The following is a 23,398-nucleotide window of genomic DNA, read 5'->3' as shown; positions in this document are numbered from 1 at the left end:
TCTTCCGATCTAGATATTACTAAATTATATGTATACCTCAAACGAACTTTATTAAAATATTCGCTAAGCCATTTTTTGTAATACATAAATCTTCTGTGTATCACTCATTTACATTAATTTTAATCCTCTCAAAAATATAACTGTTTTTTTAAATTTTAAACCTTAAGTTTAAACCTTAGGTTTTTTATATATATATATGGAAAATACCAATCTGTTAATAATTTCAAAAAACCTAAGGTTTAAACTGTCCATCAGAAATAACATTCACAAGAAGATGCGAATAGAGACATGATAAACCGTTATTTATCCGCGTACATGATATCTCTCCATATCGTACACCAATTTATCTTCGTCAATAATCTGAAACTTACTTGAGAAACGAGGAAAGACGAGACGCGCGAAACTCCGAAATAAAATACATAGGCTCAGTCTATCTTTCGTAGCGTACAAATCTCACACTGTGCGTACGTGACTTGTCCTGCTCCTGATCTTCCCTCACAGTCGACGAAAGTCAGCGTTTCCTCAAGGTGTGCACACTTCGGGATGCCTCGTTATCGGCGACATGCGAAACTCCGATTAAGAGACATGATAAGGGGAATTATGTTCTTTTCGGCGCCAGAAACGTGAAGAGTGTGTGAAAAATGTGTCTGATAAGACGCATAGGACATTATATCAATATATTATTCAAAAGAACATAAAAAAAGAATCAGATTTTAAATAAAAAAAAATGAAATCAGAATGTAGAAAAATAAATGTCAATGATGAAAATTTACATATAAAAGATATAATAATAAGTATGTTCTAAATAGAAAAATTTAATTTGCGCGCGCGCGCGCCTATATAGTTTGTGTTTATATTTTTTGTTTTAAATATTCAAAATAATATCTCGACAGTATATCTTGTTAATCTGGCTAGAACGGAGTCGACACACAGAAGAATAGATGATCAATCAATCTTGTCGCAACGACATAATTGACCGAACAATAGGAACAATACAAAGCGGAAGAAATAATTGAGGAGACCCGGATGGGATGACAAAGGGAAATAAAGAAACGGGAATAAGTAACGAGTCAGATAACGAAGAAGAATAAGCTCAATTAACGGTAACGCCGAACGTGAACGTAATTCCGATGTTTAAAATTCTCATTGGGGACCCAAATAGCGGGTTTCACAAAATACTTCAGAATTATTGTTTGCGATTTTATTTAGAAGTCCGTACGTAATTATCGGTAGCAAACGACTTCTAATTAAACTAAACAAACCGTCGATTCCACCGCTGGTTCACTTTCACATTAGCTTAGCATATGGCTCAACGTTATATTTTATTGCAGCCTTCGCGGCAACCGATTGCATCAAAAGCCGTAAAGCCAGTTTTCTCTCGATTGAGCGAGCACGATATACAAGTCAAAATTGTTATTTAAAGTGTACTTTTTGAAAGAAAGAAGAAGAATATTATTCGTAATATTTCCGTTCGTAATATTTCTAATATGAAACAAATCGATGGTATGGACAATGAACCCGATAGAGTTGCATCCTCCTACGAGCGATGCGTGCGAGTGCAAATTGAACGAGCCGCCATATTGAGTAGCGTATTGTAAAATTTATATTGATGTGTTGATGGAGAGAGAAGATAAAACGGTTCGGAGAAACTTGACAAGGAGGCGAGTAAAAACGGAGAGAAATGGTAGCAACTATCTGCCTCCTATGGACACCCGCGGCTTCCTATTGATTGATTCGCGCGAGTCACGTTCGCGGTTCGTTAATAACGAACGAACATTCGTGACTTCGTGACGGGGGCTTCCATAAGTTCAGTGTTTGAAGAAGAGATATCGTGAGCACAACGGGAGAACGTGGAGAGCGCGCGCCACGAAATCCAGGATTGCCGCTCACGATCGTCTCGCTCGCGAGGATCCAAGCCCTGGGTTTCGAGTCACGGATAACGTCTACCGGGTCGACCTCCACGCTTCGTGCATCCTCGCGGCGTGACTGCTCGACTATGTTCACGTGAAAAGTTGCTCTGCACGTGCGCATACCGAAGAGAATCCCGAGCGAGTTTGCACGGATCGAGAGAAGAAAGTATATACAACAGAATATAGAAGTATAATCTATATCACTGATGTGGCTGTATTGCCATATTAGTTGGAGTTTCTAGGAATTATAAATACGATCTAAATAGTATATATATTGTAAATATCATTATTACAAAAATATGTTACAAAATTATTTATAAAGACTAATTAAATTTTTTAAGTCAAAATAAAATTCTCTGTTTATTTTTTTGTATATAGTTGTAACTGCTTAATCTCAAATAACGTGTATTTAAAGTTATAGCGCTACCATCACATATATTCAACGCAGAAATGTTAATAACGACAAAAATTTTGCATTCATTACACCAGCTTCTAACCTTCCAACTTCCTTCATGAAAACTGATCCTTCTCATAATTTTTCAACGTGCGTTATGTATTTCTTCTTTGTATATCAGCGTGACGAATCATATGGGTATTATCTTTCAAGCCGTTCCGACCGAGAACAAATTGCTGGTGGCGTTATGGGAAGCTCAGCGACTCCACGGTGGACATTCTCCGGGTTTTGTCGAGAGATAATCAATAATGGTCGCCTCTATCCTGTAGGTAAGATTACCAGGATGCTGCCAGGACTAATCAATGCCTCCACCGGCCGAGCACGCTCCGACCGATCCACGGCGCGGATCGCAAATTGACGGTTCCGTCGAGGAATCGAGCGAGCAAGCGGTAGGCAAGAGCCTGATCGTGGATCGCAACCGCTGCAGCGCGACCGTGAATAAGGTAACTAGTACTTGAAGAGGATAAACCGCCGAAGAACGCGGCACTGAAGCGGAGATTGCGAAGATAAGCGAGTCCACCGTGGCATTGTGCCGCCCCGAAGCCCCTCCGTGTTAAAGTCGCGCGAGGATTCTTATCCTCGAGATCTATTCCTGCCGAACGACATACGTCGCTTTGAAAGCGGCGCCGGTACCATTTTTGAGGGAACGAAGGCGTCGATAATGGTCTATACGGAAACGTGCCATGCATGGAAAATTTAAAACATTTAGATTATATGTATTTATATAACGAATTTTTTAGAATATAATGTAAATTTTATATATGACGAATATTTTTAATCAAATATCTTATATCGGCAAATGAAATAAAAAGAAATACTATTTGAACATGTAATTTGTAAGATGCCAATTGAAGTAATCTCATAAACAGCGTGATTCGTTTGTCTGGTATGGCACAGTCTGATTTGACAATTCCGTGACAGGATCCTTAAACCCATCATGTTCCTTTGTATAGAGTAAATAATTTTGTTGGAAATCGCCTAGTTATAATTGTCTTCAGCGACAGTTCAAAATCAAATGAGTGTTTCTAATAATGTATGATTTTGTATAACCCTGTATGAGCCGTGTAGCTCTCATTAAGATTATAAAATGAATCATTTAAAACACATTCGTGGCATAAGCGTTCGTGCTTCATCTAGTAAGTTTTATCCAAGTATAATTTATTCAAAAATTTTTCTGTAAAACATTTTTTTCCACGTATATCTATAATATTCTAAAAATATTATATTTATCACAATTTTCGTGATAAGTATTACATGTAGATAATATACCGCATCGCGCAAAGGAAACTATATTTCAATCTCATCTTGCTTTTGTCATTTAAGATTTTTTCAAGATATATTTTCAAGAGAATAATAAATTATATGTTAAATAAATAATATAAATACAGATTTAATTATTATTATTATTATTGTATAGACTCTGCTTTGCCATTGCATTATGGACATTATGGACAGCATGCTGATATATATTTCGAGAATTGCAAGTTGAAATCGCCACTGTTACGGTCAACTCCGTTATTCGCAACAAAGAAAAGTCATGGTGTTGACGCCAAATATTTGGGACAATTTCGTCAAGACAGCCTACGACTTATTTCCAAAGAGAGCAAAACGATTTGCAAGCAACGTAATAAAACCAAGTCTAGCGTGACTTCGTTAAAGAAGAAATCATCGATGCATAAGAAATTGCCATCGGAGAGTGTAGCGAAAAGAGTGTGCCATTATTCTACGTGCCAGAATACCAAATTTAATAGCGACGGAATTAGCAAACGGCCCGTGCCTCAAGGCGATGCGATAATAAATGGCGCGAAGAATCGTCGCAGTAGTTTCATTGCGTCTGTTGAGAAACATCCTCGATCGTACGCAGAAATGATAGCCGATTACAGCGAATCTCTGTATAAGGAGTCTACTGTGGGTGCACGAAATAATAGTTTCCATTTCAACAATGCAATACGCAAGAGTCCATTCAGTACTTTCACGGTTTCACCTCCGGCTAAGAAAATTATGAACGTTGCTGAGTACAGTAAACTTTCCAATAAAAGATCAAAAAATGGTTTCACTCTCCCCCTTAAATCGTTTGATTTTTGCAATCGATCGAACGATATAAACAACATAAACACTATTGAACATTACGATTTTCAACATCACGGTACGTGCACTGCAGAAGCAATGAATAAAAATATGAACGAATATCGGAGCTGCGCTACTGCAAACAACTCGAAGTGCGACGATCAATCTTACGCGAAATTGATTGCTGATTGCAGTAAGTCCATACATAATTTTCCTATTACAAGTGTTTTGAACGATGGCTTAGTACCAAACCGGAATGTATCGGCAAGGAATTCTTTTGAATCTATCGCCACTCCGACGAGGAAAACGACGGAAGAGACATCGCGAAAGGTATCTCCTATTATTAGCGCAATGCTATTCGAGAAAAATGAAAAAGTAATTGATTTGGAGGAAAACGATTTGTTAAGAGAAATGGAAAACGTGATGAGTGACATGAAGAGTGTAGCCGGGAGAAAAGTCGCAAGAGTTGACGTTTCTAAGATGAAAGAAAGTGATATTCTGCAATCAGTGGATGCATCTGGTAAGTCGCCGGATCGAAATCACGGACTCCGAGAGTTTACTAAATCTAAAAAGGAGAAAAATGCAGTAACCAAGAAGTTGAGCTATCAGTCTGACAAGCTCAGTAAAATGGAAAAGCGCAGGAAGGATCTCGAGTTGCAAAAGCACAATTATTCGCACTCGAGTGACAAGACCTCGAGTCCGCCGCAACATTTCGGCAACGCGGCGAAGCGGGAAAGTTCAACCGTACGGAAGAATTCCACGCAAGTGTCAACTGACGGCGATACCGGCATGTTGAAGCAGCCGCAGGTGAAACTGCACATGGTGCCTTCCGAAAGAGAATCCGTTGTATCCATCAACGTGGACCAAGCTTCGTTTGGATTGTTGGATCCTCCAAACTCCGCTGCCAAACATCTCTCCGTCGTCGTGCAATCTGATCGAAAGGAAGATCTACACTTAACGGACAACCAATGGAACGCTCGGGCGCCTCAACGTACGAAAAGTGCATTGCAGCCCGGTGGTTTTGGCCCAATGCGTATTTCGATTAGCGAGGATACTGCGCCGATCAAACAGATTGAGTTTTCAATCAATGGCAAACCGGTTTCCGAGCTGAAGAGCATCACTGCGCGAACGGAGAGACTAGACGTGGTGAGTTCCGTCGACAAAATCGAGATCAGGATACCGTTTGCCAAGGACGACTCGAATGAATCGGACAAGACCGGAGACCTATCGAAAGGAATCAATGCGAGTTTAGGGCAGATACTGAACGTGCAGATATCTGCCAATTTTCAGGACCAACATACGAAAGACGGTAGCGTCGAGAATCCGGCAAAAACAATGCGAAACCAATACGATAGAGACTCGGTACCGAGATCGTCAATTTCTAAATCTCCTTATTTGTCTAACAATTTCCCAAAAGCTCGTGATGAAACTCTTAGCAGCAATAATTATGTACAACAACAGTCTACTAAACGAATGGATAGTAAATTTGAAAATACTGAAAAAAATATCAATGAATACAAAATTTCAGGTGATGTTGATAAAATCCAACGTGGAACGATGAAAGATTTATCAGCTGGTAAAACAAACACAATAACAGGCACTTCATTGATCAGAGAAATAAACAATGTTAAAGTTGCAGGTTTGAATATGAGAAGAGCTTCTGACAATCGCGTTCCTTCGAATACGATTCCTTGGTGGTCCTCCTCGGATTCCTTCAATAAGATAAGAAAAAAGGAAAATAATCACAAACCGCTTGTGCCAACAAATCGAAACAAACAGAAAGTTTCAAGTTTGAATCAGAACCTTGTTAATGAATCTTTACTGTCAAAACCGAAAGAAACATCGAATTCAAAGACATCAATGAAGAAAAGTCAATCGATGAATACCACAAGTGATTCTAGTAATACAATTTCTTATTCAAGTTCTATGAAGCCGTATGAAGATCCTAAATCAACTTTTCATCATGCATATTCATTTAGATTAAAACCAAACAAAGGAAATTCCGGTATTATCCCTGAAATTATAAGAAACGATTTGAATGCTAAAGATAATCAGGCATTAACTGCGAAGAAAGACATCAATAAAATTTCCGGAATTAAACAAACGGAATCAATTACATTATTTAGATCTGATACGATGAGTATAAAAAGTAAGCATAACGTAAACAAAGAAAAGACATCTGTATTACGAAAGAAACTGAAGACACCGAGTAGTGCGCAGAATTTATCGCCAAAAGGACATCAAGAGAAGAAGAATAATTATTCGTTAAAATCGACAAGATCAATTGATGACGTATCTAAAAATTTTAAATCTAAAATAAAAGATATTTTGGATGCCATAAAACCGATCGAAAAAAGTAAAAACAGCACTTTAATCGATTGTGATTTAAAGAGAGATATGCCATCGAGAAATTCAACAGCAATCTTAAATAGTGATTTAAAGAGAGATATGCCATCGAGAAATTCAACAGCAATCTTAAATAGTGGAGTGAAAGAAATTCAAAATCCGGTAATTACAACAAAGGATTTTATCCTAAATTCATCTACGGCGGAAATAATATCAAAGAAGATTGATAAAACAATATTAACAAAGCAAATAGAATCTAATACAGAGAAATTAAGACCAAAAATGGATATTTCGTTGAAGAAAAAAGATTTAACAATGAAAAACGATGCGACCATAAACATTAAAGCGCTGAATAAAAACAATGTTAAGAATATAAAAGAGTCACGTAAGAATGAATTTACGAATTCGAGTTCTCCGAATTTTAGGAATTCGCCGGAATTAATGCAAACATTTAAAAAACAGGAACAATCAGCTAACAATAGCATGATTTTTCAAGATAAATTGAAACAGGATTTAAAATCATTAGAGGCAAATAAAAATGGACCGAATTCTTTGTTAAATAAAAAAACTTCTTCGGGAATAATGCAAAGATCAGAAAAATTGGGAATCTCAGAAAAGGTACCATCAGCAGGGTTAAAGCAAAATAGACCGAAGAGTTTAACAAGCATAAAAAATACTCTAGAAACAATTCAAGAATTCGAAAAATTAGAAAACTTGACATCAAAATTGGCTAATACATCCAAAGAGTCTTCGGATACGACAGATAAATTGCAAATCACAAAACAAATACAATTAAAATCGCCTAAAAATACGAATACGGACAAAATTGCCAATATAAATAAGCTGTTCTCCTCACAGACAAAAGATCAAGTATCCGAAAATTTAACAGATAAAATTACAGGAGAAATTTCTCAATCTATGAAAACTAAAAGGACCAAAGTGGGAGACATGATAGCCAAGATCGCAACGCAACATCCCAAGAGTAAGGATTCCTTATCAAAAGATTGTGAGGAAAATTGCTTCAGTAAATCAGGATTGGGCAAAAGACATTTTTCGGGATCAACTGGCCCTTCGAGGAAGTCAAATGATTCAATTGGTTTCAAGTCGGATGGTTCAAAAACGAAATCCAGGGTAATGTCAAACAACAATTGCACTTATGAGAGAAAACTGTTTATAAAATCATTCTATTCAAATTTTAATAGGAAGAATGATATTATAAATTCGCAGTCAGCCACGTTCGAAGTCTGCCCAAATTTAAACGATGTTGATATGTTAGAATATCCTGCGTCAACTGCAATCGGAAGTGACGGATCGTGGATTAATATGGACAGACCAGAGAAAAGTATACTATACTCCGCGTGGTTACAACGACCCGAAAACGATATCAAGAAGAACAAGAAATTATTTTAATTATGTATTTTGTTAAGAGAAATTTCACACGTAGAGATTTGTTAAAACATATTATTTATGATACTTTATGTCAAATCATGTGTACTTTAACAGCATCGTTTATTGACGCACATTGCATTGTTAATTCTTGAGAAATGTTTTAATGATTAATATTCCCTATAAAAAATTATTAGATGAAATAAAGAATTTCTCGCCGAAGAGACACGCGCGCACATGCGTTGCATTATTTAATGTTGTAATCGAATTCCTTGATCCCGCTAGAGACTGGAACGCGCGAGTGCTTGATGGTAAAACTTCGATGGCTTGCATAAAGGTAATCGCTTCTCTGATGGCTTTGCGTTCCACTGAAGGGACTCGCCGAGAAAACGCTGGATTGGGTAATTAAAATTCTCATTAAAGCCGCCGGCGGCATCTTGAAACGCGCCGCGGACAATAGGCTCGAAACGAAGTCGCGGGCCGCAGGGGTAGGACTCTGACCGTGCTGAGAAGGGAGGGCAGAGGATGCATGAAGCCAATTGGCTATGATGAAGGAAGAAACCTACGTCAAACTCGTATTTAAAATCGAGATATTTCAAGACTGCTTCACGTTTAGACTTTCCTCACCGTTATTTACATCGATTTTGTTATTTCCAATCATAAAATTCGGTCATTTATGCTAAGAATTTTATATCAAATTCAAAATTCTGGGTTATTTTCACCTCTAAATATTTCTATATATAATACATATACGAGATGTATGAAGATTATGTAAATCTTATTATTTTATTATACTTGTGGAAATGTTAATTCATTATGATTGATTATGATTCTTCAATTGATTTCTTTTATAATCTAAAAATTAAACATAAATTAAATTAATATCGAATGAAAGTATACATCCGATAAATTGTTTTTTCTCGTTGCTTTATTACAATGAGATTGATTTTTTAATGCAATCACATAATTGCCAAGTACTATTCGAAAGTGCATTTTTATCTTTCTCCAACGTTCGAGCAAACGATCGAAGCAACACGTATGCACGAACTCGATCCTCCGGGTCATGCTATCGGTGCGGCGCGATACCCGTCATTATGCCAATTCGCGACGGGCACCAATTTGGGGCCTCCGACGTGAGGGCCTTCGAAGACTCGTCGAAGATGGTGCCCCATCATCGAAGGGCGCCGTGGTCCGTGCCACGTCCCGTGCGCGCGAATGAGAAACCCATTATTACACACGCGTTTCACCGCGAGCATAGCCCTGTTCTGGCAGCTCGCTAGTCATTCGAAGTAATGCATCCTGATTGTCAGGGTCAAGCGAGGCTTTATCGACAGCTGCGCGTCGAATATCTTTCGTCCGCAGTTCTATATATAGTTCTATAGTGCCTGGTTGTCCAACAATGTTGTTGAAACTCCGATTAACAATTTTGTTTCTTTATATCATAAACAAGAGGGTTTAATTTGATAATAGAAATGACTATACACAAGATACATTTATATCATGAATCATAATTGATTATGTAGCATAAATAAAATCAGAATATTGTATAATTTAATAAGATTTGAAGTGTATAGATGTATGTCTTTCCATTCGAATACTTTGACTTCAGTTCTCCTAATGAGTTAATCGAAGATCAGCAGAGATTGTCAGAACACGCGTCACACTGCGGCGACTGCCGAAAAAAAATATAAAACGCTGTATTTCGCTTCTAATTTATTGTGTGTCGTCGAACGAAATAAAGAAACGCTGGCGTAAAATATTATCGTGTTGCGCGAAGCTCGCATGCACGCGAGTCCTAGCCGGCGATAAGGCCGTTAATTATCGAGAGCGACGAGGAGCAATCCTTCATATAGCCAGGAATGCAGATGAGTCCTTTTTTTTTTTTCGCTACTCGGCATTCATCTTGAGATCTTCTGACGGTCGCTCCTGCCTCCACCCTCCTGCCATCGCTTTCCTCCGCGCGGCAACGAAAGTTGATCTGACCCCACGAGAGTCCGGTTCAACCCTGCCCTTCGCCTCTCCCCCCCCCCCATCCACCCGCTCTGCCTACCCCAGCTGCTGCGTCAGGCCTCGGTTTGATTTATCACGGCGTTGCCAGCAGCCTCTTATAAATGTTCAGGAACAACCCTACTGCTACGTCCATCGTTCATCGCGGCGGAACGCAGAGGATTCCACGGAGTCCCGCTGACTTTTCCTCGCGTCCTTGAACGAACATCAGGTAGAAATCTCGAGAACTCCCCGCCCCTTTTGCGATGATATCAAGAGAAATATCCATTTGAGAATTGCCACAAATGGAATATACCTTCTCACGAATTATAATAATAAAATGCAGACTCCAAATTATTTTCAGTATATGTATACACAACGTGATTTTTGTATTTTATTTTATAAAAATATAGAAGTGTCACGAGCTGTTATTAAAAATTGTTGAATAATTACTCCGAAGAGGTTGAAGGATATTAATATGAAAAATATTGCAACCGTCGCAATTATCTGTTCTTTGCAATCAATGAAAAATGATTATTCCATACACAATTTTCATTCTCATTTATCTCAGCGTGCTCAGTATGGTACGAGAAGGCTGCGCTGTTTGTGTGCAACGCAATCGTAAAAGCAGGTTACAATCATTGAATACCCGGATATGCGTGCATTCTTGAATATATTTTTAGCAATTGCATAAATGAGTAATTGATATTGAAATCCTTTCCTCAGGGAAAATTTTATGTACATAAATAATTTTTAACACATAAAAATATATTGTTTTAGAATTAAATTAAAGAATAATATGATTCCAAATATACGTTTTAATTATCAAGCTTAAACTTAAGTAAAGGGTCACAAAATTGTTAAAAACAAAATAAAATTACAGAGTGATTATGTATTTTTTTGACAGAAAATATTTAGTAGAAAAAAGTACGTGTGTCCGAAGAAATATCAATTTCTGTGGTAGAATTGCGTGTATCATTTTTTATGTATGTGCATACGAGTTGCATACTATGCATGAGCTTTGAGCTGCAAGGACGATGTGGCCCCCACCGCCTACCTCAGGCGCTTCAAATTGGCCTTTGTTTGTTTTAATTATGCAATGTCTATTAAATCGGTCTCATTTGTTGCGCACCATGTAATACTGCGTCATATATCTTTTGACACATTACGGCTACCAACAGCGAGCAATATTAATTGCGCGCAGCGAAAACATTTCGTACTATTGCTCACCGTCAAGAATTCATAATTTTTTTTTGCAAGAGACTGAATCATTTGATAAATTATTTATAAACTCTACCTTCGGAGAAAGATTACTCAAAGAATCGTTCGCGTAAATCTTTTTTTTCTTCTTGTAATTAAATATTAGTAAAAAATTAGTGTGTTCATGTTGTTTTCAAAATCAGAATTTGAGCATCCATTGAATTGAGAATCCATTGAATTAGCATCCATTCTTTAAAATTGGTTTTTTCTGTATTAAAAACGCATAAGTATGTACATACTTATGATACCGTATGACTGTGCATGTACATAACACATATATCAACGGTTACACGTGCGCCTTACGAGCGGCTTACTTAATGAGGGATTATAATCTCAGCGAGAGATTTCTCTCAGAGCCGAAGTCTTCTATCTTTCTTATCTACTTTTTGACCATCCTCTTTACTCGGTGTAATCCTCCCCCTTTTCGTTCGCGCAGAATTAATTATAATACTTTTCTTTATACGGGGATGAACTTCATAATCATTTTCGTCGATCCTCCACGATGCCTATCTAATCCTTTCGGATTAAGAATTCTTTATGGAAGATTGAAAAAAAAAGAGTAAAAAAAGCAAAGAGAAGAAGCAGAGAGAGAAAGGAGGAAAAGAAGAAAGAAGAAGGCGCAGATTTTGTTCTGCGCAGGTTCGAATTTCGATCATGTTCATTACGCGGCAGAAGCAGGGAGAGAAGAGGAACAGAAAAAAGGTAGCAGAGATTATATAAAACATATTGCTTGAAAACAATTACAATAGAGGTAGTAATTGCAATTGTAATATTTCCGTATTATTTATTAAATAGCTTTGAATTTTTTAAACAATTTTTTTCTAGAGCGCATTGTTTGTAAAATAACCGTTAATTATTTTTGTACAATAAATATCTATATAGTTTAAATATACAATTTATGAGGAGGTTTAAAATATGTGAACCGTAAATAAGGATAACAAATTTTTGCAATAAAATAAAGATAAATAATGGTTAGCTTACAGAAAGACGCATTATAAATGGCGAGGTAGGCAAATTTAGGCTTAAACCGATCCTGGTCCCACTGTCATTTCGTGCGTACTTGGCTCTCGTAAGTCTCTCTCCGGTTTTTACGTATAGCCCCGACCGGACGATCGAGTGCTCCTTAATCCCCTAGCGATGGAGGCGAAGGGGCTTAGGAGAGAGACATCGAGAGAAGGCAGAAAAAGCCGTATCCAGATAAAGTCGCGAAATCGAGCCGGCCGCCGCGCCGCCGAGCAAACTAATCCGCTTACGGTGATGCTGCGCGCGATGAAGGCGAGGAATGCGCCGACATTCGCGGTATAACGAAATCTCAGTAGATAAGAGTCTTAAGTCGCGAAGTTATAGAAACATCAAGGGGCGAGCGATACGTGCTCGCCGCTAGCAAGCTTAACTCTAATGGGGTTGAACGACACGAACGAGATGATGATACAAATCGTATAGCGATATCAAGGACTTGCGTTGCGTTGATTGAGGTTTTTGCAAGAACTCTAGAAGTACCTGTAGCCGTAATTTATATAATAATCATCGTTTACAGATTTTTACGATTCTAATAATTAAGGTTACAAGTACGAATAAGTATAAATATTAGGCAAATATGTATAAATTCGAAAAAAAATTGAAGAACAAATATTCTTAATATCAGTGCAATGTGCTTAAATTCCTATTAAATTGCGACATCAAGGACAACTTTTGGTAAAAATTTTTAAATTTTGCAATAGACGAAATTTATCTTAATAATATCAAATGTTTAAATTTCATTTCTATGATATTTTTATTCAATAATAACAACAAAATATCTCTGCATTAGTAAATGGTATTAAATTTAATAAAGTTTAATTTCTTCTATTTCTTCTACTTAAAGATTCTAGGGAGGGTTTCAACTTGCACTCCTTCCGTTTACATCAACGTCCCTGTCAGCGTGGTCTATAAACAGGCGTGCATTCACGGCGCTAATTGAGTGCGCATTGATACGTCGCCCCGCAATAAATCGATTACTTTATTGAGATCAGCTTCGGAATGCGTGCATACGCCTCCCTCACTTCAGGACCGCGACAGTAGCTTTCAGAGTCGGGAAGAGCTCTGTCAGAGGAAGAAATGCGATAACGCGCGCGCGGCAAGAGCAACGTGACTTCTTCTCCCTCTCTTTTTCTTCCCGCTTGTTTTCTTCTTTAGTGAGATGTCACCGATACATTAGCGTAATTCGCTTGGTTCACCGCGGGGTAATGGGGTAATTGCTTTGTGAATCCCGCCACAGTCCCGGACTGTGTCTCGTCCTGTTTATCGCTTACACATCGTCCTGCCCGCTCGCCGCAAGCCCGGAGCGCCGGTATTACCATGCCAATGAACACTTTCGCGGAATGGTTTACACTCGGCCGAGGCGATAAACCTCGCTTAATCCCGCGACAGTGCCGCGATGTCCTTTGCGAGCAGAAGCTAATAATAAGATGCATTAATTCTTAATGCCTTGTGCAGAAGGATATTATTTCAATAATAACATCCTTTTATCTACATACTGTCCATCTTATCCCCAGATTCTACCATTAAAATTTAATGCAATCAAGTCGAGATATGAAAATTATGTAAGCTATAATCAAAAGTTATTATATTTGTGGCAGATATTAAGAACCGGCATACATGTTATGTCCATCTCATTACAAAAATGTTAAAATCTCTCTCTCTCTCTCTCTCATCATCCCATTCCACAAAATTATAGTCATTAAATCTTCAGATGACAAATAGATATATCATGTACATACACAATATACGATTAAATCTTCAAATAAAACATGTAACAGTAATTATTACATAAATCATTTTTCGTTCACGTACAATTATTATTTATTCTTAAAAGAATATTTTCGAAAATTGAATAAACGTTCATTTATTTTATATTTGTCTTCCTCCCCTTCTTTGCCTTTCCTTTTCGAGTAGATGACGCAGCGTAAAGAGCACGATGATCACAATCGGGCTGTTCGCTCGAGCTAATTGATGATTTTGTCTGCTTGGCGGACCCCGAATGGGTCCGTACAAGGACATCGATCGCAGGTATCCCGAATAAAGCCCGTCAATCCGATTAATCGCGCACGATTCGGAGGAACGGCGAATACTTTTGGTGCGGAAGAGAGTAACTCCGCTGCAGCAGCGACTTCCGCCGAGACGAATGCGGTCAGTCGAGAGTACGAAGAGGCTTCTTATCGCACATCGCTCAGTTACCTACTCCTGACCGCCTCTTGATTTATGTGCGTTTGCACATCGCCGCTTTCCCGGGAGGCCGCGCGAGTGCGAGGTAACGAATCGGCTATTGTCGCGTCAGGAACGCGATGCGTGAAACTGCAACGTTTCGCGACGGGATACCTGCAATCTAAGTCTACGGACAGAAGAATGAGGGAGTTCGCGACTTATCTCGATCAGGATTAGATATTTGCTTCAGAGTCCAAAACGGACACGCGTATCGAACCGTATTCTGCACCCTTCCTGACAAGTTCGACGCAAAAATCGCGAAAATCGTTTATCAGTTTGAAACAGACCTTGACGATTTCCGCGGAAATATAACATCGATATGATTGTTTATTTTTACACTACATGCTATTTATATGTAATTAAAAATGGAGAGTATTTATCGCTAATTGCGTGTATAACGTTGAGAAAAAAAAAGACGGCGAATCTTCGATTTAAATATAATCTCGTTAAGATAGTGTCAAGCAAAATTTTTAACGTTATTATAAAACAACGTAACTTTATTATTTTTCTTAATCAAATCACGTTGTTCTCACGAAGCGGTATCGCTTATCTAGGATTACATCGGGCCGCGCGGCTCCCGGGGTTAACAGGTGCAATAATTATGATTGGCTCTCTCGCCTTATGGTGATCGCGGCCACCGATCAATCGGCGCCTTTTCTTATCCCTCTCTTTGTTCGTGGCGATTGCCCGCGTGCGCGCGCGTTTTTCCGCGTCGGATATAATCGGACCTTTATTAAAGTTCCAATCGGCGAAGCGCGGATCGTTTCGTTCGCCGAAACGTATCTGTAATGAGAATCGAAATCTTCATTTCTTATTTTGTTTTTTCTCTGTTCTCTTCTCGCCGCGCGGAAGCACGTAACTTACGAGCAGTAGCGTGGATTTATGAGTTATATCGTCTGCCGGCACCTTTAATTTCTCCGCTTCCTTCTCTTCCGAAGTATTTATTGCGAAAGCTCGTGCCATTTTACGCATCCCTATATTTCATATACTACTGCTACAAAGATACTTTATGTGGTACCATACGAACGCATGCAGGTCGATCAAGCAGATAATATAAAAAAAAAAAGAATAATTAATTAGAGAAAAAAGTAAAGAAAAAAAATTAAACTTGCAGTAATTACATAAATAATTAAATATTTTCTCAAGTTTTAGTGTATTTATAGAATGTTTAATTAACTCTATTTATTTAAAAACGTGAAATACGTTCAAAAAAGATGGATAACTTTGCATAATATTAGAACAATTTTCGTTTTTCCTTCTTAAATCTATTTTCTTAAGAGCATGTTTATTATTTAAAAAAAGTTAGATTATGTTATTTCTTAATCTATAATTTAATCTTTTATGCAATAAAGCAAAAACAGATGCGATTAAGGATAAGATAAATAATGGTACTGATTCACGTTAGAAATACCTGCGAATATATCGCGGGCATTGGCACATTGCACATTGGCTGTTTCATTACTGGCGATCGAGGCGTTCAAGGTGGATCGCTTCGAGATTCGCGTGAGAACATACCGCCGTTAACGATCCCTCGATTCAGTCGCTACCTCGATTTAATATTCCTAATCGTCATTCGATATACACGCGTGTTGTTCGGCTGACTGATTGTGAGTCATCGTCCCAGCGAAAGGCGACAGTGTCAGCTGCTATTCTAAAATCTGAAATAATGCTACTCGCGAGTAGCCACGGTAATTGCCAAATGACGCCAAAGACGGTTAGTTCCGGCCGCACAAATGTCAATTATCAAATCTGTATTTATCTCTGATTACACGTGGTTAATTGACTGTGATTATTGAGTAAGTCTCTGTCACCTCCCATGTAATTTATATCGTAGCTTTGTCGCTCTATATTTTAACGGAAATTAAAAATTACATTAAATTAGTATCTACGTTTTTTAATGTCACAATCATAATGACTTATACATGGTAAAGTCTATGTAATCATTATTTCCTTTTATATTTATTCAATTAAATCTTCAATTACCAATCTGTGCCGTAGCAAGGAGAAAGAATTAATTAGAATGATTAATTAATCGGAATGATCATTGCAATTAGTCTACAAAACTATACTATATGCAAAAGGACATGTAATCATTTATCAAGCTAATTGGATCGAATATTTATATTTAGTTTCAATGACGACAAGGTGCATTCATAGAAGAACAAAAAAAATCGGAATAATTTCTCAAATCCCTCTCGATTGAATCATCGCAAATACTCGATTGACAGTTAAACAGCTGCGTGCGCACCGGTCAACGAAATGCAATTTATTCGGGTTAGGGATTACTCCCCGCGAAGATACAGTTCGTCTGACGCGTGGAACACCCAGGAGCGGCCGCTGAAAGCGGAGTGAGAAAGCGAGAGGCGGAGAGCGAGTGACCAGAACTGGAGGAGAGTGCGCGCGAGACAGTGCCTCGAGAAGCTCGTTATGCGGTCGATGGGAATGCGACGTTGCGGCTCGCAGTGGGACCACCCTGTTCGAAACCGACACGGTGGAAGGGATCAAGGGACAATGTCTCACTTGAATTTACTATCGGCCCCGTATTCCTCGTAGCCGTTTGGCTTTCTTGCGACAACGGCTTTCGCCGTAGGTCCACCGGTACCACCAGATCGACGTGGAGAACGCGCCCGTGGACGGGCCTCTTAGAGGATTCGACGAGACATTTCAAGAACAGCCGCATTTTCCATTTCATAAAAAGACACATCACGATAACGCGTATTAAATAAAAAAAAAAGGAATCTCGTACTGGGAGATTAGGCATATTTTTTCAGCTTGATTTGAACTAAGTTTGGCGAATAATTAAATATGGCTATTAGTATTAAAATTATGCGATAATTTCGAAAATCAGATTCGTCTTAAGAGACACATTCAGATATTTAAAAATGAAGAGATTGGAAACGTTCGAAAGAAGTTGTCATTAAGGTTTACATAGCGATATGTTTTATATAACACTCGACACGCGTGAAATTCATCGGAAGTAGTCAACAGTTGTGCACACGGGGCGTTACGCAAGTGGAACCGTCGTCCTCTGATTTACACCGACGCATTTTCGAACGCGTGACAGCCGGGGTACTCGACCACTAGGTCGACATCCGTTCGGCGAGGTCGTTTCCTAATACTTAATGCCGATAATAATAATGAGAACGACGACAGCAGTAGTGGCAATTGTGCCACGCACTTTTCTCCGCTCTTTCGCTCCATCTAAGTCGAGTCAGCTGACTACGCAGTCGATGATGTCACCGTTGCAGCGTATTCCGCTCCGTCCTCACGGAGAAGCGACACCCACCTGAAAGGCCGAACACCTACCGCTTGCGGTACGACGTCACGATAACAGAACTCCTCATTCGTGAATTGTTTTTTCATTCGCATTCCTTTTACGCATCCTCCTTATATCCTTCTTGTCGAGTTGTTTCTTCATTTACTTATTTTGCATAATAAATTGAATGCCTTTTCTTCGTCAATTAAATCGTGTAACGATTCATTTTAATTCAATTTTTTAATTGTGTTGCACTTCTTAGAATATAGCAAACTTTTCATTTTTCTTCACTTCTTCTATTTGTAGCTTGAATTTTAAAAAGCATTTTTATTATAGCGATATTTGAAATATTAGTCGCTCAATTTTATAACAGCTTCCTGCTCTACTTTAATGTATGACGTTCTTTTATTATTTAATACTTTTTCGATATTGTATTGTTTTACCTGTTTATAAATTAAATAAACCAAATGTTCCAACTCATAATTTTCAATTTAATACTTTCTATACGTAAAGATGCGCGTTGGAAAAATCTATATGTTCTCGGACATAAAGTAAATTTAATTCTATTCTTTGTCCATTTGTATCTTTCTTCCTCTCCTACTTTGAATCTCACCCACGCGCTAAACGGTCGTGAGTCCCTCGCGCCCAGAGAGTGAGAAAGAGAGAGAGAGAGAGAGAGAGAGAGAGAGAGAGAGAGAGAGAGAGAGAGAACTTATTAGAACTAAGAACACACGAATAGAATCTTTCGAGTAGCGTGACTCCATAAACGGCAGGATTCGCCCACGTCTCGACAGCGTCTCGAAAGGTATACCTGTCGCTTTTGAACGCGCCTTTTTCCAATCATTAACGAGCTCCCTGTCCGCAACGCATCGCTCGCATGGCGAAGTTTCTTTGTTCATGAGACCCAATCGGGTGTGCTCCTCCCAGTGAATCAATTAAACACAATTGTTCCTGTGATGTAGCTATACAAGTAATATATTCACGATAAAACTGATGTGAAAACTAGTTTTGTATCATATATCACGTACAGAGCAAATGTGCTTCAAAATGCACTGATTTTTCTTCGTTAGAGGTTCCTATTCAAAATTGCCATTTATATTAATTGCCAAAGATATATGATTATACTTCTAAAATAATTTTTAGATGAATATTGCGAGCTTGAGAAACGTTAATAGTTATGATCTTATTATAATCTGATTAATGAAAGTAGAAAGTAGTAACGGAGAAACCTACAAAATCGATTCGTATCTTTTTTTATTCTTAAAATATGATGTGACACTTAAGTTATAACTTTATTACTGAACGATTCGAAATTAATCCACTTTAAAACTGCAAAACTTTCATGATAAAACAATAGAAACGGCAAAAATGTAAAATTCAAAATAACGACAAAAACTTTAAATTCAACCGTTTGCAACGCGACCGATGCTCGACGGCAGAAAAATTCCACGCGTATCACGCACCATCGTATCTCCGAAGCTTATATCCTTTTCTTCAATTGGGCGACATAGCATGCGAGGTACGGTAGCTCCTTTTTCTCGCGTGCAGCCCGTCATCGAGTATTTGTCGCGATCCGTCGAAATATCGGGGTGTCCAGCGTATAATAAGACACGGCAGAACGTTGCTTCGGACACCTCGGACACATGTCAGCGCCGCCGCCCAGCGCAGCCACTCTCGTTCCACAACGGAGTGTATACGTCCGCCACTCGTCAATTAGACGCGACATCCTTTCCGACACGAAAAACCTGGCCGGGCTAGTACCTCGAATCAGGGACGAGGGGTTTCGGAAGAATGACATTAACATACCGAGCGACGTGGGGCGGCGGAAAAGAGGGAGGAGGAGGAGGAGGAGAAAGAGGGAGAGAGAAAGGTGTAGACACTCGATGGTACCTATATAGGTAGCGACCGGCAAGAAACCGGCGGCTAACTAAACGTTGCTCAGCTTTCGAGAAACCGGTGGATTCCGCGCGTTTCCCCGGAATCGATCGAACTTCGCGCCTGCATGGAACGATGGGGCTCGGGTAATTAAGACAAGACGACTTGATTCCGCGATGCCATCTTCATCAAGCACTAATCATTCCAGGGGTGGGGGAAAAGGGGAGGACATGGAGAGCGTGTCTTCTGTTGTAATTAAGAAATTATTTATCGGAAAAATCAATGTGAATTATTCGATGATAAATAAACTATTTTACAACAAAAATTTATGCACGATTATCTACAACAAGACTATAACCGGTAACTAATTGCACCTGAGTCTCTCAATTTGCAGCAAAAAAAAGGAGCTTTATTTGCGTGGTCTCTTTAACATGCGGTATTACTTGTAACATTAAAATTTTCGAATTAGAGAGTTTTATGTCGCAAGAGAATTATCGGCTACGCAATCTAATTCGATCGATAGACCTTTCAATGCACGACTCATTGAGTGTCCACTAATCGCAGGCGGCCGATCGATACGGCCGAGTGCAGGAGCACCCGTTACTTCCGGTGTGAGCGAGCCGACGACCTTCGCTCCCACCGACGATCGTCTCCGAGTTGGGAAGACGAAACCCGGACAATGAGGTCCAGGCGCGGTCTGGGAGACAGGCTGCATGGCCGAGGGTGAAAAGCCTCCCGGGCATCGCTCAATTATGTAAGGCGCCGCGAGGGCTTCCCCGTACAATGAACGCTCGCGCGCGCAGGATGCCGACACAGTGGACAGGGGGGAGGGGGAGAGGGGGATCTTCGTGTTGAGGCGTCGTGGGATACGACGTCGCGAGACACCGTATACACAGGGTGGGCGTCAAGGACTCTCGGCGCGAGGAAGGATAGACGACGGTCCGGTGCGGCTGCCATATCTGGACACCGTGTAGACGGCGGCGACGGCGCGCGCGGCGACACACTCGACGCGAGCTGGAGCGAGCGAGTAACTGCTGTATCTGTGCGACTCGTATACGGGAGAGAGTGTCTCGTATATGGCGAACGCATACTGACACGTGCTCGCCCAGTTGTCGTTCTGTCTATAAGCAAGTCCGCCGCCGTGTGCAAAGGCGCGAACTAAATAAATATATACGCAATCGTTTTTTTTTTAAACGTTTCTTGCACACTCTTCTCGTTAAAAGTAAAAGATGCCTGATGAATAAATGAAATTTATTCAAACAATTAGTCTGAGAGATAAATTAATAAAGATAATTCAAAAAAGATCTATATCAGGGAAAATAATTGGAATAATCACTTTTAAATATCATTTATGAGGAAATATAATGGATGACTTATGTATTGTTAAATTGTCCATTAGTTTATTGATGTGAACCAGACTTGTAATATGTATTCTTTTCCCACCCTTAATCAATTAATTGATCTAATAATAAGTTAATTTTCTCTATCATATATGCTAAATTGCGAACTTTATATTCTTTTATTAAAAATTAATAGTTTTTTTTAAATAAAAATATTCTCAAGATATAGTTAATTATTTATATATGCGTGCTAATGTCCACGTGCCGCTATAAGGATATTTGCCGGCCATTGAACAGCACGCGTTGGCCTGATTGGTCATCTATAGCCTAGTCTGTACACGTCTTAAAGGAGTTCACTCTCGGTCTGGTAGCGCGTGCTGATGTAAGCGACCGTTTTGCGGCGTTACGCCGATCAATCGTCCAGGCTTTTCAGCGTCCAGATGCGAACTGGTTTTGCAGGAACGTATTTGCGTTAATGGGGGACACCCGTGTGCCAAATCTGTAACGCGAAATGGCACGAATACGACCGAGGGAATGTCATTAGCGACGAAAAAAGAATGGTACCAGACGAGTCTCTTCCGTTGAACTTACGTTCCTTTTTTTACGACACGGATTTATAAGCGGTCTCTCTCTCTCTCTCTCTGCCTTCCGTAGCGTTTAGCTTTGCGCTCACTCGCGCGTTTAGCCCTTCGAGATGAAGCGATCGTAATTACAAAAAGCGGATAATTATTATCCACGAGCCAGTTGAATAATGACGCAAACTAATATAGCGTTAAGTAATATCCCTCGTTAATGTATTCCCTGCCATCGATGATTGCAATAAATGGCCTCTGAACGTCGCGCCATTAATGTCGCCTGGGACGTGAGATCATTGATCGATAACCAGTCATTTGCGCGGATTGCGTTTATCGAAAGTGACAACATCGAGCAATTAATGTTATTTCGCCTTTTTCTCGCTGACGAAAAAAAAAAAAAAACGTTTCTTTTCCCTTACCCTTACCTTATTCGTACATACGAACGAAACGGAATCTCGCATGTAGGCCTGAATAAACTCGCGATGCAGTCGTAAAAACCATCCGATATATAATCGACGTAATTGTGGACCAATGCCTGGGTAATTCTAGGTGGGTATATCTACCTACCCGCCGGCCGGCTCGCCTTTCATTTCACGCGGCCCACACGTAATATGCGTACGATATGTGCAGCGCGCACGGGGCGCGCAGGGCGGGAGGGGGGGGGGAGGAGGGGATCGCAGAAAAAGAGCGGAGGATCCGAGCTTCGACAGGTGCACGAGAAAGAAATCAATCCCCTCAGCGGAAAGATGACTGACCATGGGCGAGCGTCACGAAATCGCGTGTTTATGTATCCTTAAAACACATAGTGGTACCGTGAACGCCTTGCAAGGTTGTTGCTGGGTATACACCAAACCCGTGGGGAACTGAAACGGTCATTCAGAATGCAGATTTCCTTGATCGGAGGGAAACTGTCTGTTAAATTTCTGTACGTCATTTCTTTTGCCAGTTACATGAGTGTGGATACGCTTTCTCTTCATTTCATGTAATTTTGTGCAATTTAAAATGCACTTGTGAAAATGGATAACCAGAAGATCTTACTGGGTCAAGAAGCAAAATAATTTTTTTAACGATAAATTACTTTCTGTTCAATTAGTTTGTTATAATACAAAGAAAGACAATTATGAAAAATGAACTATTAAAATTATAGAATATCAATATTGGGATTTGTAATATCTTGCAATTTGTCTTAAACATTATATTTAGTATCTCTATTAAATTTTTCATCGTCAAAAATACTCAGATATTCCACCAAAAAATTAAGAATAAAAAGTTAAACACAAAACGTACAACGTGTTAAGCTTTTCGTGCTATCCTTGCTTATACACGCAATGTGTCCCTTAACATACGCACGTCAACTGATACACTCGGCAAGGCCGATCGGTCCCCTTGTATGCCATCAATCATTAAACGGGTAAGAAAATAATGCGAACACCGGAGAAACGGCAAACGAAGCGCCGATGACGCGTTTCTTTGTCCCGCCGTTCTCCCCGTTCGTGGAAAAAGGTGCATCCCGCAGAAAGGTACGCGGTCATGAGATTCCACCGCAGTCGGTTGCCCTCGGGTACACACGTATCCCAGCTATACGTGTATATGCCACAATCTGCTCTCAAGGTGGAATACGGAGGAATAACGTGTGTACGCTTCAGCGGCGGGTTGAATTCTAGCTGTGGCGAGCCCTCGTAATCTTTAGCCCCCGAGGT

At 39.6% G+C, this 23,398-nt stretch overlaps 2 protein-coding genes across 9 annotated transcripts in view; one reads left to right on the top strand and one right to left on the bottom strand.

Annotated features, from left to right (window-relative positions):
• Nucleotides 1–23,398, bottom strand: part of LOC105452573 (epidermal growth factor receptor) — a 153,008-nt gene that overhangs the window by 31,073 nt on the left and 98,537 nt on the right. The gene's annotated exons all lie outside the window — the stretch shown is intronic.
• LOC105452574 lies at nt 3,224–8,399 on the top strand. 6 transcript variants are annotated; one of them, XM_011693811.1, is made up of 4 exons: nt 3,224–3,500; nt 3,782–5,959; nt 6,071–7,908; nt 8,005–8,399. In XM_011693811.1, the coding sequence occupies exons 1-4, from the start codon at nt 3,452–3,454 to the stop codon at nt 8,185–8,187; spliced, it is 4,248 nt and encodes a 1,415-aa protein (XP_011692113.1). In that variant the 5' UTR covers nt 3,224–3,451; the 3' UTR covers nt 8,188–8,399. The 6 variants fall into 6 exon arrangements, with proteins under 6 accessions (XP_011692113.1, XP_011692112.1, XP_011692111.1 ...); XM_011693810.1 differs by having other exon boundaries at nt 3,782–6,007; XM_011693809.1 differs by having other exon boundaries at nt 3,782–6,007; nt 6,065–7,908.

This window comes from Wasmannia auropunctata, unplaced genomic scaffold (assembly GCF_000956235.1).
Source record: "Wasmannia auropunctata unplaced genomic scaffold, wasmannia.A_1.0 LD336029.1, whole genome shotgun sequence".
NCBI lineage: Eukaryota > Metazoa > Arthropoda > Insecta > Hymenoptera > Formicidae > Wasmannia > Wasmannia auropunctata.
This window is presented reverse-complemented; position numbering and strand designations above follow the sequence as displayed.

Excerpts from the sequence above, each read along its gene's own strand:
- LOC105452574 (XM_011693806.1), top strand. The coding sequence starts at position 3,452 with ATGAATCATTTAAAACACATTCGTGGCATAAGCGTTCGTGCTTCATCT. Across the intron at positions 3,501-3,781 it reads AAGCGTTCGTGCTTCATCTA|ACTCTGCTTTGCCATTGCAT; the intron begins GTAAGTTTTATC and ends ATTATTGTATAG. Across the intron at positions 7,909-8,004 it reads GTTCAAAAACGAAATCCAGG|TCAGCCACGTTCGAAGTCTG; the intron begins GTAATGTCAAAC and ends ATAAATTCGCAG.